Source organism: Neodiprion pinetum, unplaced genomic scaffold, assembly GCF_021155775.2.
Source record: "Neodiprion pinetum isolate iyNeoPine1 unplaced genomic scaffold, iyNeoPine1.2 ptg000081l, whole genome shotgun sequence".
NCBI lineage: Eukaryota > Metazoa > Arthropoda > Insecta > Hymenoptera > Diprionidae > Neodiprion > Neodiprion pinetum.
Window position 1 is genome coordinate 78167 of NW_027184493.1, and position 12804 is coordinate 90970.

A 12804-nucleotide genomic window follows, 5' to 3' on the forward strand; every position below is an offset into this window, starting at 1 on the left:
AATCCGCGAGGCAAACGGTTCCGTGGTTAGCTCACAGATGGCGCCTCGATAATAAAAGACGCTGCCGACCTCTATCGACGGTACGGTTCAACATCACATTTCGATTATCGTCCTTCAAATGTTTCGAATATCCGTTAGGCGTTGCAAGGAAACTGTTTTTCTTCTCACAGTCACCGAAGAAACTCGAATTACTTTCACTGGTAATATATATCATCGTATCGAGTGATATGCCTACAAGTTTCTTCCGCAAGAGAGAGAATAACAGCGGGCTTCAACAGCGTATGGTAAACGTTTATTAAAACAACAAATGAATCCTAACAATGTTGTACAATCCGAAGAGCATCTTCGATACGTAAACAGCTCGTCGACTCTTCGCCCGCTGACCCGCCCATCAAAACATGGGGCAATTTCACCTAAAATCATCGTCGCGATCTGTTCCTTGCGAATGATGTGCATCGATTTGAACTCCAAATCTCTAGATCTACGAACCGCAAGCCGCCCAATAGAACTTCAGGCGAAATTGTCCCGTGAGTATAGTGAAAATAAATTTATCATCGGAGGCACGGGCGACGAGGGGGAGGGGGACTAAGGCTCGAGGAGAAGGTTCACGGGGGGAAGGGAGACGCTTCCATGGCCCGATATTGCGTAGGGCAGGGACGCCACTCCCTTTATCCAATTGGCACGCTCGCAGCAGTAACATTCCACGCTCTTTAACGTCCCCATGTAGACCGTCGTGACGCCGCCGATTATCAGGAGCTGCCCTCCTGTGGGAGTGAGAGAGATAGCGCTAGAGAGAGGAATTGGTGTTTCAATTTATCGACTCGGATAACACAGACCTGCAATGGTTTTTCCTCTGACAAAACTGAGATGCAATTTCGGTAGGTATTAGGTACGAATCTATGAAATTTTTTTTTAGCAAAGTTCTATCACGTCAATTTTCTTAGAATTTCTATTTATGTTACTACTAGAGTTAGCTTACAATTTCTGTGTTAATTATATGTATCAATGGTAGTGCTGATATTCAAATATTCATCTAGCCTCACTAGTGCTGTGCGTGGTGATTTTAAGCATATTTAGAGCTACGTAAGTACAGGAGAAAAAGATTGAACAGGAGTTTTGAAGTCTTTTTCATTTATCTCGTCACTTTAGTCATGCTTATAACTAATGCTGTTCAATTTATAACTAAACATTCAGTTTTGTATTCATTATATTTTATGTTTTCATAAAAATTGTTCAAGAATCTGAAAATATGCATATCTTGCATAAAAATAAATAAGTAAAGCAAAAAAGAAAAAAAAGTAGGGCTATATTCGAAGTCAACATACCGAAATAGCTAAAAAAAAAGCATCGTTATTTTAAGGGGGAATTAAAAGTTATATTTTGCAGGCCTGTGTAATTTTGATACCCGTGTTTTAACGCAGGTTCTTCGTCGTTCCGCACCTATGTAACTCGTCGAGTGACCGTGGCGAGCTATCGCCATGGAAGCCTGCAGGCACCACGTGCAGCCGTCCTGATCCCAGACGTCGATGCTGTCGATGCTTTCTGTCCCGTTTTCCACCTTCGGACTTTTCCCGGCACCCCCGATAACGTAGAGACAACCCGAAACGACGTACATGGAGGCGAAACACCGTGGTGAACGGAGTGCCGCTGCCTTTAACCATCTTGATGTGGGTATGTTTGAAAAAGAATTTTCCGACTGATTACCTTTGTTGCATGAAAAACACGATCCGAACTCAATCCACTTTTCGGATCTAGCGTAGTTTATTCTTGGGAGTAATAGTAATCGCAGTACTGATGCAATGTACTGAACAGAAAAGTTACGACTACACGGAGAAAATAACAGAGTCGGTTTTACTCAAAGCTGCAGGAAAGGAGGAACACACCGAGTTATTTCGGGAAATATACTTTGTAAAATGTAGAATTTATTATAGAAACAGTGAAAATCAATACGAGGTTTAATTTAGTAACGTTAACGTAACAAAATATCAGGGGAAAAAACATAACTGTGCAATTTCTGAATGGCTTTCAAGGAGTTGGGCTTTTAAATATATAAGTATGTTTTGTTTATCATGTTTTATCAAATTTCAGATGATCTTAAAGTTACGAAGTAACGAGTTCTTCCGCATGCATTGTTAAAGTAACGTTACTGCCACGGGTATTTTTGACTAAAAACCTTGATGTGTCCCACTTTTTCTGTAGATTAAGTAAAATCTGCACTTTTTTCTTCTCTCCGTGTATACTCATGTATCAATTTGATCTGGGCACTGTCTCAGAATTACGAGTGATGCGATATTAACAACAAAACTGCGCAAATTGTTAATTTTTTTTTTTTGCTTATGGTTGAACTCACAAATTTTCTAATGGGTCATAGCATTCAACTTCTCTGGATAGGGGCTCCTTTTTCGATTTGGTCATTCCTCCAGCGACCCAGATACGATTTTGATACTTCGCACTGGCCGGTCCAATCCGCGCCGTGAACATCGGTCGTACTTTTCGCCAAACGCACTCGATCGGGTCGAACGATTCAACGGTCCTAAGCGCCCTGCGAAAACGCGATAACCATTTTGAATGCCTGCAAGAAGTAACCAATAACCGTAAGACGAAGAGGCACTAGCCGTACTGACATCCCGTTCCTGTCCTGTCCACCAATGGCGAACATTTTCCCGTGACTAACGACCAGGCTGAAATTCTGCCTGGGCGTCAACATCCCGGGCTCGTTGAACCAAATTCTACCGGCAGGATCGTAGCTCCAGACCGTTCCGACGACTGGACTTTTCTTCTGGATGTCATCCTCTCTGGGATCGGCTCCACCTGGATAACACAAGCAGCGAATTAATGAATCGCTTGACTGTTTGTAAGAGTCGCGAAGCGCCGAGGACTCAGTTTCGTAGAATATATCTCACCCACTAGGTAGACACGTCCTTTCAAATACACCACGGAATGGTGATGCCTCGGTTCAGGAATCTCGCCGACGAATTCCCAGCTGTTCTCTTCGGGCTTGAATCTGTACATGTCCTTTCCGGTATTTCCGGTGCAACCATACTCCTCGTGTGTATCTATCCCACCCAATACCAAAACCGACTCGCGATCCGGATAGAACAACGAATTTTGCTGGTAATAGTGCTTCGAATGGGAGCCAAGAAGGCTGAGGCTCATTCGCTGTGATCTTGTAAAAGAGATGAAAATCATGTCGAGATCACATCTTTTCTGAATTCTCAAATATATTTCACGTTATACTAACAACTGGCTGTTGAAACCAGAGACACTCTGCATGTAGACCCCTCTAGCCTTCGGTTTTGGTAAATTTTCATTGTTCCCCGTTCGCGTAACTTCATCGTTGAACTCGACGCTTTGGCGAAGAGATTCCCGTGTGGTTTGCAGATCGATGGTAGAGCGTTCCACCATTCTCGGTGAAAACGGATCATCTGTGTCGGTATTTAGCGAGGGTGTAACTGAGCTCAGCCTCTCGTCCCAGCCGTGAAAGAATGTCGGTGATTTTATGGTTTCGATGGGGTTTATGGGCTCGATGAAATTCGTGGAGCTTTTTTCCACTTGCAAATCGGCTTGTCGAGATTTTTTAATACAACGAGGAGTTGGCCGGGGTGAAATCACGTCGAACTGAAAAAGAAACCGAATTTCTTGTATCCGGTGACGTAATTAGACCAAAACCGTCGACCCCGTGGCTCACACTTATCCCTTCAAAGTCCTTCTCCGAGTTCACCCGCTCGTTTTCCTCCGCTTGAAGCTGCCCTGCATTGTCGTTCAGTAATTCATCCTTCGTTTTTCGCGGACTGGGGCAAGACTGCTGCTTGAGGTCGTTTGAGTTTTGCCTTTGAGAATTAAACCCGGCCGACACTTTAACCGGTTCAAGTGGCTTGTGCAAATTCTTTACAATCGGCATAGCCAGCAGCTCCGCAACTCGTTTGGTCTTTTGACGTTCCTCGGAAGAGGTTTTCCTGATCTGAGATGTAGAAGAAAATGATCAATCGTAGCCGGTTGATCATTAAGGTAGAACTCTAAACAGCACCTACTTCGTCGAACCGTCTTCTGGCCTTGTACCCTCTGTAAACTGCTTGAATAGTAGTTGCAGCCTCCTCCTCGGATCTGGAAGACTCTACGAGCTCGACCTCGTATTTTTTATGACGTCGCAGAAGCTGCTGCTGCATCTGCTGATCAAAGTGATGACATTTCCTCTCTGCTGTGTAGACGAGGTGAGGTTGCTGGTAACAGTACAAATGATGCTCCTCCATACCGATTCCATCGTTACTGAGCAGTCTTCCCTCGTCCTAAGAACGGAGGTATTGATCAAAAAATCTTTCTCTAAGGAATCATCTCATGGGGGTACCGTTACACATCCTTCGGGATGGATGCGCTGGAACATCGCTGGCCTATCCATAACATGCTGCAAGTTGTATACTGCCGCGTTTGGCTCTCCCGCTTCGATAAAATTGCACTTGTGATCTCTGGTCTCCGGGCCAATTTCCGGATTTTCGTAATTTTTACACTCCTGAAACATAGGAGAAGCTGTATTGTATCAATAGAGGAGATCGTCATTGGTGTTAATTATTTTTTCACTGAATTAAGTGATTCATGATCGATTCAGCTATACTGAGATTGCCATCTCAAGGTAAGAGTTATGCGCTGTAAGTGCAAACCGGACAAATTTTCTCCGATATCAGTGACATAGATGATAGCCATCGCTACGAAATTTCATACAGTAATTGATGATAGCCGGTAAAAAATATACCAATTTGTTCAATTAATTTGAGAATGTAGCGGCAGTTATAAGGCGGAATTATAGCAGCATGAACTCTGACCTTAGACTATGCCACTGTTCGGGACAACCACTTACAGGCATCCCTGCTTACCTCGAGATTGGATAGGTTTTCTAGCCCAGTGAAGCAAGGCAAGCCAGAGCAAGGTCCTGGAAAAATAATGCAGTGAACGAGCGGCTCGGAATGCCAACATCATCGTCCCAAGCTGTTGGACTCACCGAATTCAGGGAATCCCAAACGGTTCCCAAGGGATCACATCGCGGTGAATCGTGACCAGGAAAGCGTTATTCTCCTCATTCCAGTTAACCTCAATTAAGAGCTACGATAGTCTATTCTTGGGTTAACTTAAACTGCGGAGTAAAGCGTAACAGAGGGGCGGAAGTTGGGAGAGAGGAGAAACGCGGGTTGAGCGAGGACGGGCTTAGCGGTCCGTTGGGATTTTCAATTAGATTACTGTTTGCACTTTCGAGCACAACTGCAACTCTGTTGCTTTCAAACCGTGAACAAATCCAATCAGTTTAACAAGGATTGTTTCGGTAAGTGAAAATGAAAACGCGCGAGGTGGAGATCGAAACTTTTTCTAAAGACAGCTGGAATCGCCAATATCACCATTGGAAAATCCATTAGAATTAGCTGGTCCTATAATCTCAAAGATATTTCGCATGCTGAACGTAAAACTATCTACATAAAGAAGAGTAGAGTGCCGAGGTTTGAGTCGTATACATTCTTATACTGAACGCAGCACATACTCTTTGTACAATCTTTTTTTTTTATCTATGTATTTATAACATTGTACAAGAACGTGGAAATTTTGCGAAACTGGTCGTTTCACGATATCGCGATGCAGTGAACGAATACTGTGGTATGAATAGCAAAGGAGGCGATCACAGCTGCGTTGACATTTCATCTATATCGACAAATTCCTAGTTTTTCTGCCGCTGATTCGCCCTGGGATTCGTTTCTGGCCTACTCACCCCCTTGGCGTTTCTGTCCATACTGCTGAGGTACTCGTTCAAAATTTCTGGCGGTACCATCATGCTGGCCGGTGTTCCGGGTGGGAGATACGCTGGCACTGGCATTTTTGGCGGATTCGTACCTGGCGGGTGCTTCGAAAGACTGTTGCGACTTCCAGGGTTGTTATTAACATTATTCGGGATAGCTCCTTGGTCAGACACATGTAAAATAATCAAAAATGGGCAAAAAAAAAAATAAACAAAAATCCCTCAAGTTCAGTTTTTGACGTGGCATTGAATATTCAGAACATTTACCGGATGAGCCTCCCTCCATAGGTGCGTGATTTTGGCCTGTAAAACCCGCACGTGTCCTGGAAGGTGGCGGGGACGGACAATCCTTTGGCGGTGAGCTGGGCGGGGTCGGTTTCGTCCTTGGCTTTCGCGGTGCCTTCAATTCTGGCATCCGGGTTTGCTGATACTCCTCCAAGTATAGTAAAAACTCTCGATACGTGACGTAGTTCTGTAAAAACAAGTTGAAGTACACTCAGGATCATGCAACATGGTTTCGACGAGTCGAAAGTAGGTACCTGAGGTGGATTTAATTCGATTTACCTTGTCTTCGCCAGCCCAGTTTCTGTTCGTTGGTTCCGTCAGACCCAGCAGATCTATCCAGTGGTAGTAATCTTCGGTTTGGTTCCCGTACCAGTATTTTATTATCACGAATCTACGGAAGTGAAATTCACGTTATCGTTCGAGTCGCGAACATCCCGTGACACATGCACTCACGCGAGCCCGTCATCGACCATTTTTTGAATCTCTGGATACGACATTAGTTCCATAAATTCTGGGTTCTCGGGGTTTCGTTTGACGTCAACCAGTTGCCAAGGGGCGATGAGACCGAATCGCACGCATTTTAGAACCTCGAGCAAGTGTTGTCTTCTTCCTTCCCAGTCGTGCATAAGCCAGCGTACGGCCGACATTAGGACTTCCATTTCACTGGAAGAATAATAGAGCCACTTTACAATTGGATGAATTCAAATTGTATTCCCACTGACGACGGGGTTACCTGTTAACGCAGATATAATTCGAACGCAGAAGCGAGCACAGCTCTTCGACCGACAATTCAAGGAAATCCTTGGTGCTCACAAGCATTAGGAAGAACTTCATGATCCTGGGGACCATCAATTCCATTACCGCGGTGTTTCCGATCTTCCGCGATTCTAAGTAGAGCAGGAAGGCTGTATCCTCGCAGAACAATTCATCGTTGTCAATAAAAGCCCAGCACTGTTCCTCCAGCTCTGTGAACCGTAAGCACGAGTTATCGAGCGAACCATTAATCTCATTTTTCTACTTCCCGAACCTCGTATTCCGCAGCGAGCTAGTGTTAGAGGTGCATATTTTTACACTACGTGAATGCGTCGTCGTCCAACGCTGACATTAAAAGACGAAACAAATATCACGTGAAGCATTTACCATTGTTATGAGCAGCGTTACTTCCAGCCGCGTTTCAGTCTTCCGTATACTTTATACAGCCGGTATGCAAAATCTTCTGTGGAGCAGAATGGGTTTGGAAAACCGCAAAGTGCCCACACAGAAAAGTTTCAAACTCTCGAGAACATTCGGAAACAGGTCTGCTCAGCTAGACGTAAAATGCCTGTAGCCATCTAGAGAACTTACACCAGCGAGATGCATCTCTTGAAAACAATGCACCTTGCTAGCAGTTTCGTGGGCATTTGGCTGTGGCCTGTGACTCTTATCTTTGCCTGACTGGTGAAATTTTATACGCGCTTTGTGTGCCATACTGACCTTTGACTCCGAGGTACTGAGCAGCTGTGAAAATCTCCAATATATTGTCCCTTCTGAGTAGATGGCAGCTCTCGCAGGTTGGGCTGATCATCCAGTCGTATATTATAGAGAACGCCTTCGACGTCACGCTGCTCTGCATTTTACTTATGTATTACTGTATCTGATTATTTTTTTTTACATCACTAAATAAGAAATTGTCAGTTGAATATGAATATTAGATCCCTCAAAGCGCCGCCGTTATATTCGCCACGTTAATTGCTTCTTCGCTGGATGATTTTCAAGGGATTAAGAAAGTGAAGATAAGAGAATAGTGAACCTCTTTATGAACAGTATTCAAGACGCTCTATTCGTCGTTCGGTAAATGGAGTTAAATATAGCCAGCTAGGGGATAAAACGGGTCCAAGGTCAGTTGGCGCTGAGCCACCGATAGGAGGGCGAGAAAGAAAGATGGAGAAGGCAGGATGGGGAAAGCCGCTGGGGGATGCTGACACAGGGGATCGGGGATGCTTGTATCTCTGCCCCAGAAGTGTAGGGGCCGCTCCTCCCCCCTCCTCGTCTTCGCCCTCGTCCCCTCGTTCATCCGCTGACTGTGCTCAAGTATTAGATATATCGATTTCCTGTCCCCTTTCAGCCAGCCGAAGTCCTCAAGACACATTATGCTTCGACCGCGATAAGCGATACATTCCCTTGCTTCGGTATGCTCTTTGGGCTTCCACCTCGCGCACAATACGTGCGGGCTATTGTAATGAAATCGAAATACCTACAAGCAAAACAACGCGAGCGAGTCGAGGGAGGTAGGGTGATCGCTGAGGAAATGGTTGGTTTTTGCGATAGGGTTGCGTGTAGGTCGTGCGGATCGTTTCTTCGAGTCATCGAAGGCGGTGGTAAAGAGCAAAAACTGACACAGTGAACTCCGTTGGTCGACTGGGAGATGTCTCGCAGTATGGGGCGTGGAAGAGAAAAGATTTTAGGTCGATGGGGCGAGGCGAGGTGGGTATAAAGTAAAAAAATTGCAAGTCTTCGGGACCCGGAATAAAGTACCGGGTGGATTAACGTGCCGCAAGGGTTTTTATACCTGATTCTGGAAAGCTCTGCCTCCTCCTCGTCCTCGGACGGGTACCTACCCTAATATAATATATTTAGCTGGATATAAACCATTACTTTCTCACCGCCGACGCCACCTTAGTCAACCTGACTGAACCACCCGTCCTCCCCATTCGAGCTATCTTACTGCCTCCACCAGTACCTAACCCCGCTTGCCCTCGGTTGTATCGTTTCTCGCAACCACATCCCTCAGCAATAAATAGCAAAGCTCCCTCTACCATCGCAGTTTCGCGTGTGTGGCACTCTGATAATATTAAGGCCAGCAATGAAGTGGTAAAGTGGCCTAAGGTCGCGCTCGCGACTCTCGGACTATGGGAGGATCTGTTTGAGAACGGTTGATGGATAAAAAAAAATTGCTCCCTAGATCTCACGATAGCTGAACCTGGAGTAAATAAAATTTAAGAAAGGATCCTGCCTATGTACACGAGGTGATGGTAAGAATTGATTCTTGCAACATATTGGAAACGAGTAAGTTGACAGTGTTCTAAATACTGTTTTTGCAGTCGTGACATCCGATCGGCACCGTTTAATCTTATACTCTAGGAGGTAGAGTCTAACGTAATTAAACCAGGGATCAAATTACGGGAGACTGGAAGTAGGGAACTTTCATCGTCTCGTAATTTGCGTTAAGTAGACTTAAGGATACGCTCATATACTGCATTGGCGCTCGGAGCAATGAGTTATGATCAAACTCACCCCGGTTAAATCGACTTCTTTGTAATTCTTTTCGTCGAAAAATGTACTGTAGCTTTGTAGAACCAAGAGATGACAGTGGAACTCGTCGTGGCCGAGTCGTATTATGCAATCTGCATTCCTGCACACGATATGTATAACGCAAGGGTGGTAAAGAGAAGAAAAGAAACGCCACCGAATTCGAAACCAGACCCACTTGTAATTCGTAATACGCCTCGCCAGTTCCTGGTACAGATCCGTTTTCTCCGGCAGGATTATGTTCTCCCAGTCGATCGGCTGCTCCCCGTTGAAGCCCAACCTAGATCGAACCACACTGTCACTCCCACCGTAACCGGACTACTCAATAACATAACAGTCTGCAACTAACGCTGCCAGGGGTGTGTCGTTGGTCGGCATCGCGTGCGAGGCTGCCCCTTGATTGGAGGGATGCTGGTCCATCTCACCGTGATGATGCGTGGATCTGTGCGGCTGGGTTCTCGGCCTGTATTCCCCCTCGATGTGGGACAAGTTTTGATGGACCTACAGTAGCCGATATATTCGAGGGTTCATTCGCTTCTCACAAATTGTACAGCATCGAAGATACACCGCGGATCTCACCTGGAGCTGATTAACTGTCGAGTGACTGATTCCCGGAGGTAGCTCCTGTCCACTCGCGTCCACACCCGACCTTCCAACGTCAACACCCTGTCGACTCAGCTCGGCCTTGACATTCACTTTCGTATGCCTGGGATCCGCGACAAGTACGCTAACCTTCTTCGACTCGAACACGACCTAAAACAACTGTACGTCTGTTTCGAGCCTGTCTTTACGACGCCGGAAACAGGCGACACGAATTCGAACCTGGTTTGGAATGATCTTCAAGTTTCCGCTGGGCGTTGCCTGAAATGGAAATACCCGCCTTGCCTCGTCGCTCTTAACGTCGATCAATCCACGACTGTCACCGTTTTCTTTTGGAGGATGATTTTGCATGTGTTGCATCAGATAACTCAGATTGTGACTTCCGTTCATGAACGGGTGCGGCTCTGCACTGTTTTGTCTTCCCAAACTGCGAGAAAAATCGACGAAATAAAAAATGCGAGCACTAAGGATACGACCAGCAATTGACTCGTCAATTTACTTGGCACGATAAGCCATTTGCCTTGGAGTACAACCGGGTTTATTAAACGGGCGACATCGCCCTCTCGCTCGGTGATTTAGACTTCCTGCGTTTTCCTGTGCGATTCTGGACGACTCGCGATCCTTGACACTCTTGTCCAAAGCAACCGTCGACAGACGGGAAGAAGTCTCTTGACCTTCGCAACGTCGTTCCTGAACTCTCACACTCTTTAGTTCCACTGGGTTCCGCTGAATGGACAAATTACGACGAATCTCCTCTGTCCTTCTGCGCTGTCTTCGCAGTGCAGTCCTCTTGTGACGAGTCGGTGTTTTTGACGGTAGCGTCTCTGCAATTTTGGCATGGGACTGAAGTCGAGACTGAAGCTTGCCCCTGTGGAAAGGTCGGTCCAACTAATCAGTAACAAATCATCGTCTCATCTATCGTTGAGCTCGACCATTTTACCGGTAAAATTCCGCATCCTCCGTCTTACCTAGGTGGGCAAAATGTAGGAGAGAGGGTTTGGGCCACCGAGTCCTCTGAATGGGAAACCCTGAGTTTGGGTTTTGAAGAGGGATCTGGCGTAGGCGCAGGTAGCTTGTTGTGGTAGAGAACAACGACGCTACTCTTGCTGTTATCTCCCTTCGGGCGGGGCGAGGGCTCCGGTTTGTCTTCAGGAATAGCTACACGAGTTTTGCGTCAATGCGGTGTGAGAGCAAGGGAGGGAGGGAGGCAGGCCAGGCGAGTGAGGAGATTTAAATTCATGAGAAAATACAATGGGGGAAGAATCGAGCGTTAAATTATATGTAAAGACTGTCTTGTTCAGAAGCTCACCCTTCTTGCTGTGCTGTCGAATCGCCTTGATGATGCGAGGCGTTCCCTTCCTCCTGCACGAGTAACAAGGAGACCGTTATTGAAAAATTTCCAACAACCTCTTGCTCTTACAACTCGAACCTTTCAGGTTTATCATAATTCTCGCATTAGACTTGGTCACGGAAGTTTGAGGTTAAATCTTTCATAATTACCAAAATCTCAGGTCGGATTTATGCGCGGCTCTTTCGTCGCTCGAATATCCCGTTTCCGCAAAAGTCACCTGGTGCTGCAAAGATAACAGACTCTGATCTCAGACAAAAATTGCTCGCACTTTGTACCGATTGCGAGACAAGATCTCCATCCATCACCCACCTCATACTTGCTCGTGTGCAATGCCTTTCCGGAAACACATTGAAGACTCGCTGCTCGCTGCAGAAAAATGTTCGACGACAGGTCGTCCTTGTGGACTGAAAGAAATCTCTGGATTATAACATCAGTCGCGGTTTCACTCGAAGATAAATGGTCTCGCATTTACTCCACTCGATTTCTTTTTAGAAGCGTGTTTTATTTTTTTTAAGCTTCGGGAAAGGGAAAAAAAAGTAATTGCCAGAAAAGTCCCAACGGAGAAGACATCAGTTTTGGAAGAACAAAAACATGTATATATATATATATATATATATATATATATATATATACACATTTGTTCATCATGACAAAAACTCGCGTGTGAAATTGAGACACGTACGCATGGCGCATCCGCAGAGTAGATAGATTCGTTCTCACATACCGACAGTAACTTACTTCACTTACGTGATTTAGGCTTGGTGGTATTCTCGGGTGAATTTCTAGCTTTCAGAAGGCGAAATTCGTCGAGAAGATTTGGCGGATGAGACTCCTCATCTGATCGTTTTACAACAACTCGTCGTCGCGCGGCGGCAGTTCGAGTTTTATCGTGATGAATCGGCACCCTGCAATGATGAATCCCTCCTTAAGATCCGGTCGTTTCTTTCCTTCGACCTGGCGCTTACCTTAGATTTAGTAGATCGAGATCTGGGGTGAGTAACGATTCCTCTTCGGATGACGTTGACGTGTCTAAATTATCCTGCGGAGAAAATGAGCGGTGTATCATCATCGGGTTGGTAATTCGCACTTCGATTTCACAGTTTCAAGTGCCATTCGAAGAGTCGGCAAAAGGGTGAACGGAGTAGGAGGAAAAAGGCACGTAGAGAAACTTTCCCGTCTGATCTTGTTCGGTCAAAATTTACGAACGAAGTCGAGGCGAGTTTCCTCGAGGTATGTTTGGGGTGAAAAATAACTCACGTCATAGCTGCGTGGGAGGCCTTTTCGCATGATACGTATCACATCGACTTTATCTTACGTTCGAACCGCACCGTTAACATACCACAAGACACCGACACCTCCTCATTAATCAATCTATCATTCAACCTCTCCTCTTGAAAGTCTACTCGTTCCCGCGCTATGTATAATACAATAATATCGCCAAATCGTTTCTTCGGTATGAGAGAATAGAAGAAATGAATAGAATGGAAAAAAAACACCAGAAAAA

The 12804-nt window shown here is 45.5% G+C and overlaps 1 protein-coding gene across 1 annotated transcript; it reads right to left on the bottom strand.

Annotated features, from left to right (window-relative positions):
* Nucleotides 1–317: 317 nt before the first annotated feature.
* Nucleotides 318–12603, bottom strand: LOC124224075 (uncharacterized). The gene is made up of 28 exons (XM_069138050.1): nt 12558–12603; nt 12266–12339; nt 12048–12205; nt 11610–11704; nt 11450–11523; nt 11259–11311; nt 10918–11107; nt 10449–10817; nt 10172–10376; nt 9929–10102; nt 9699–9850; nt 9528–9629; nt 9335–9452; nt 7535–7667; nt 6795–7026; nt 6515–6724; nt 6341–6452; nt 6044–6248; nt 5750–5937; nt 4337–4507; nt 4032–4286; nt 3689–3961; nt 3242–3618; nt 2904–3166; nt 2625–2811; nt 2351–2542; nt 1441–1661; nt 318–764 (listed from the first exon to the last, which is right to left on the bottom strand). Exons 1-28 carry the CDS (start codon nt 12585–12587, stop codon nt 586–588), a joined length of 4992 nt encoding a protein of 1663 aa, XP_068994151.1. The 5' UTR covers nt 12588–12603; the 3' UTR covers nt 318–585.
* Between the last annotated feature and the right edge of the window lie 201 nt (nt 12604–12804).

Bases quoted from the DNA above. Each gene is read 5' to 3' on its own strand.
- LOC124224075 (XM_069138050.1), bottom strand. From the start codon at position 12,587: ATGCGAAAAGGCCTCCCACGCAGCTATGAC. The intron at 5,938-6,043 runs GTAAATGTTCTG...TGTCTGACCAAG, and splicing joins TATGGAGGGAGGCTCATCCG to GAGCTATCCCGAATAATGTT. The intron at 2,812-2,903 runs GTGAGATATATT...TGTGTTATCCAG, and splicing joins AGGACGTGTCTACCTAGTGG to GTGGAGCCGATCCCAGAGAG.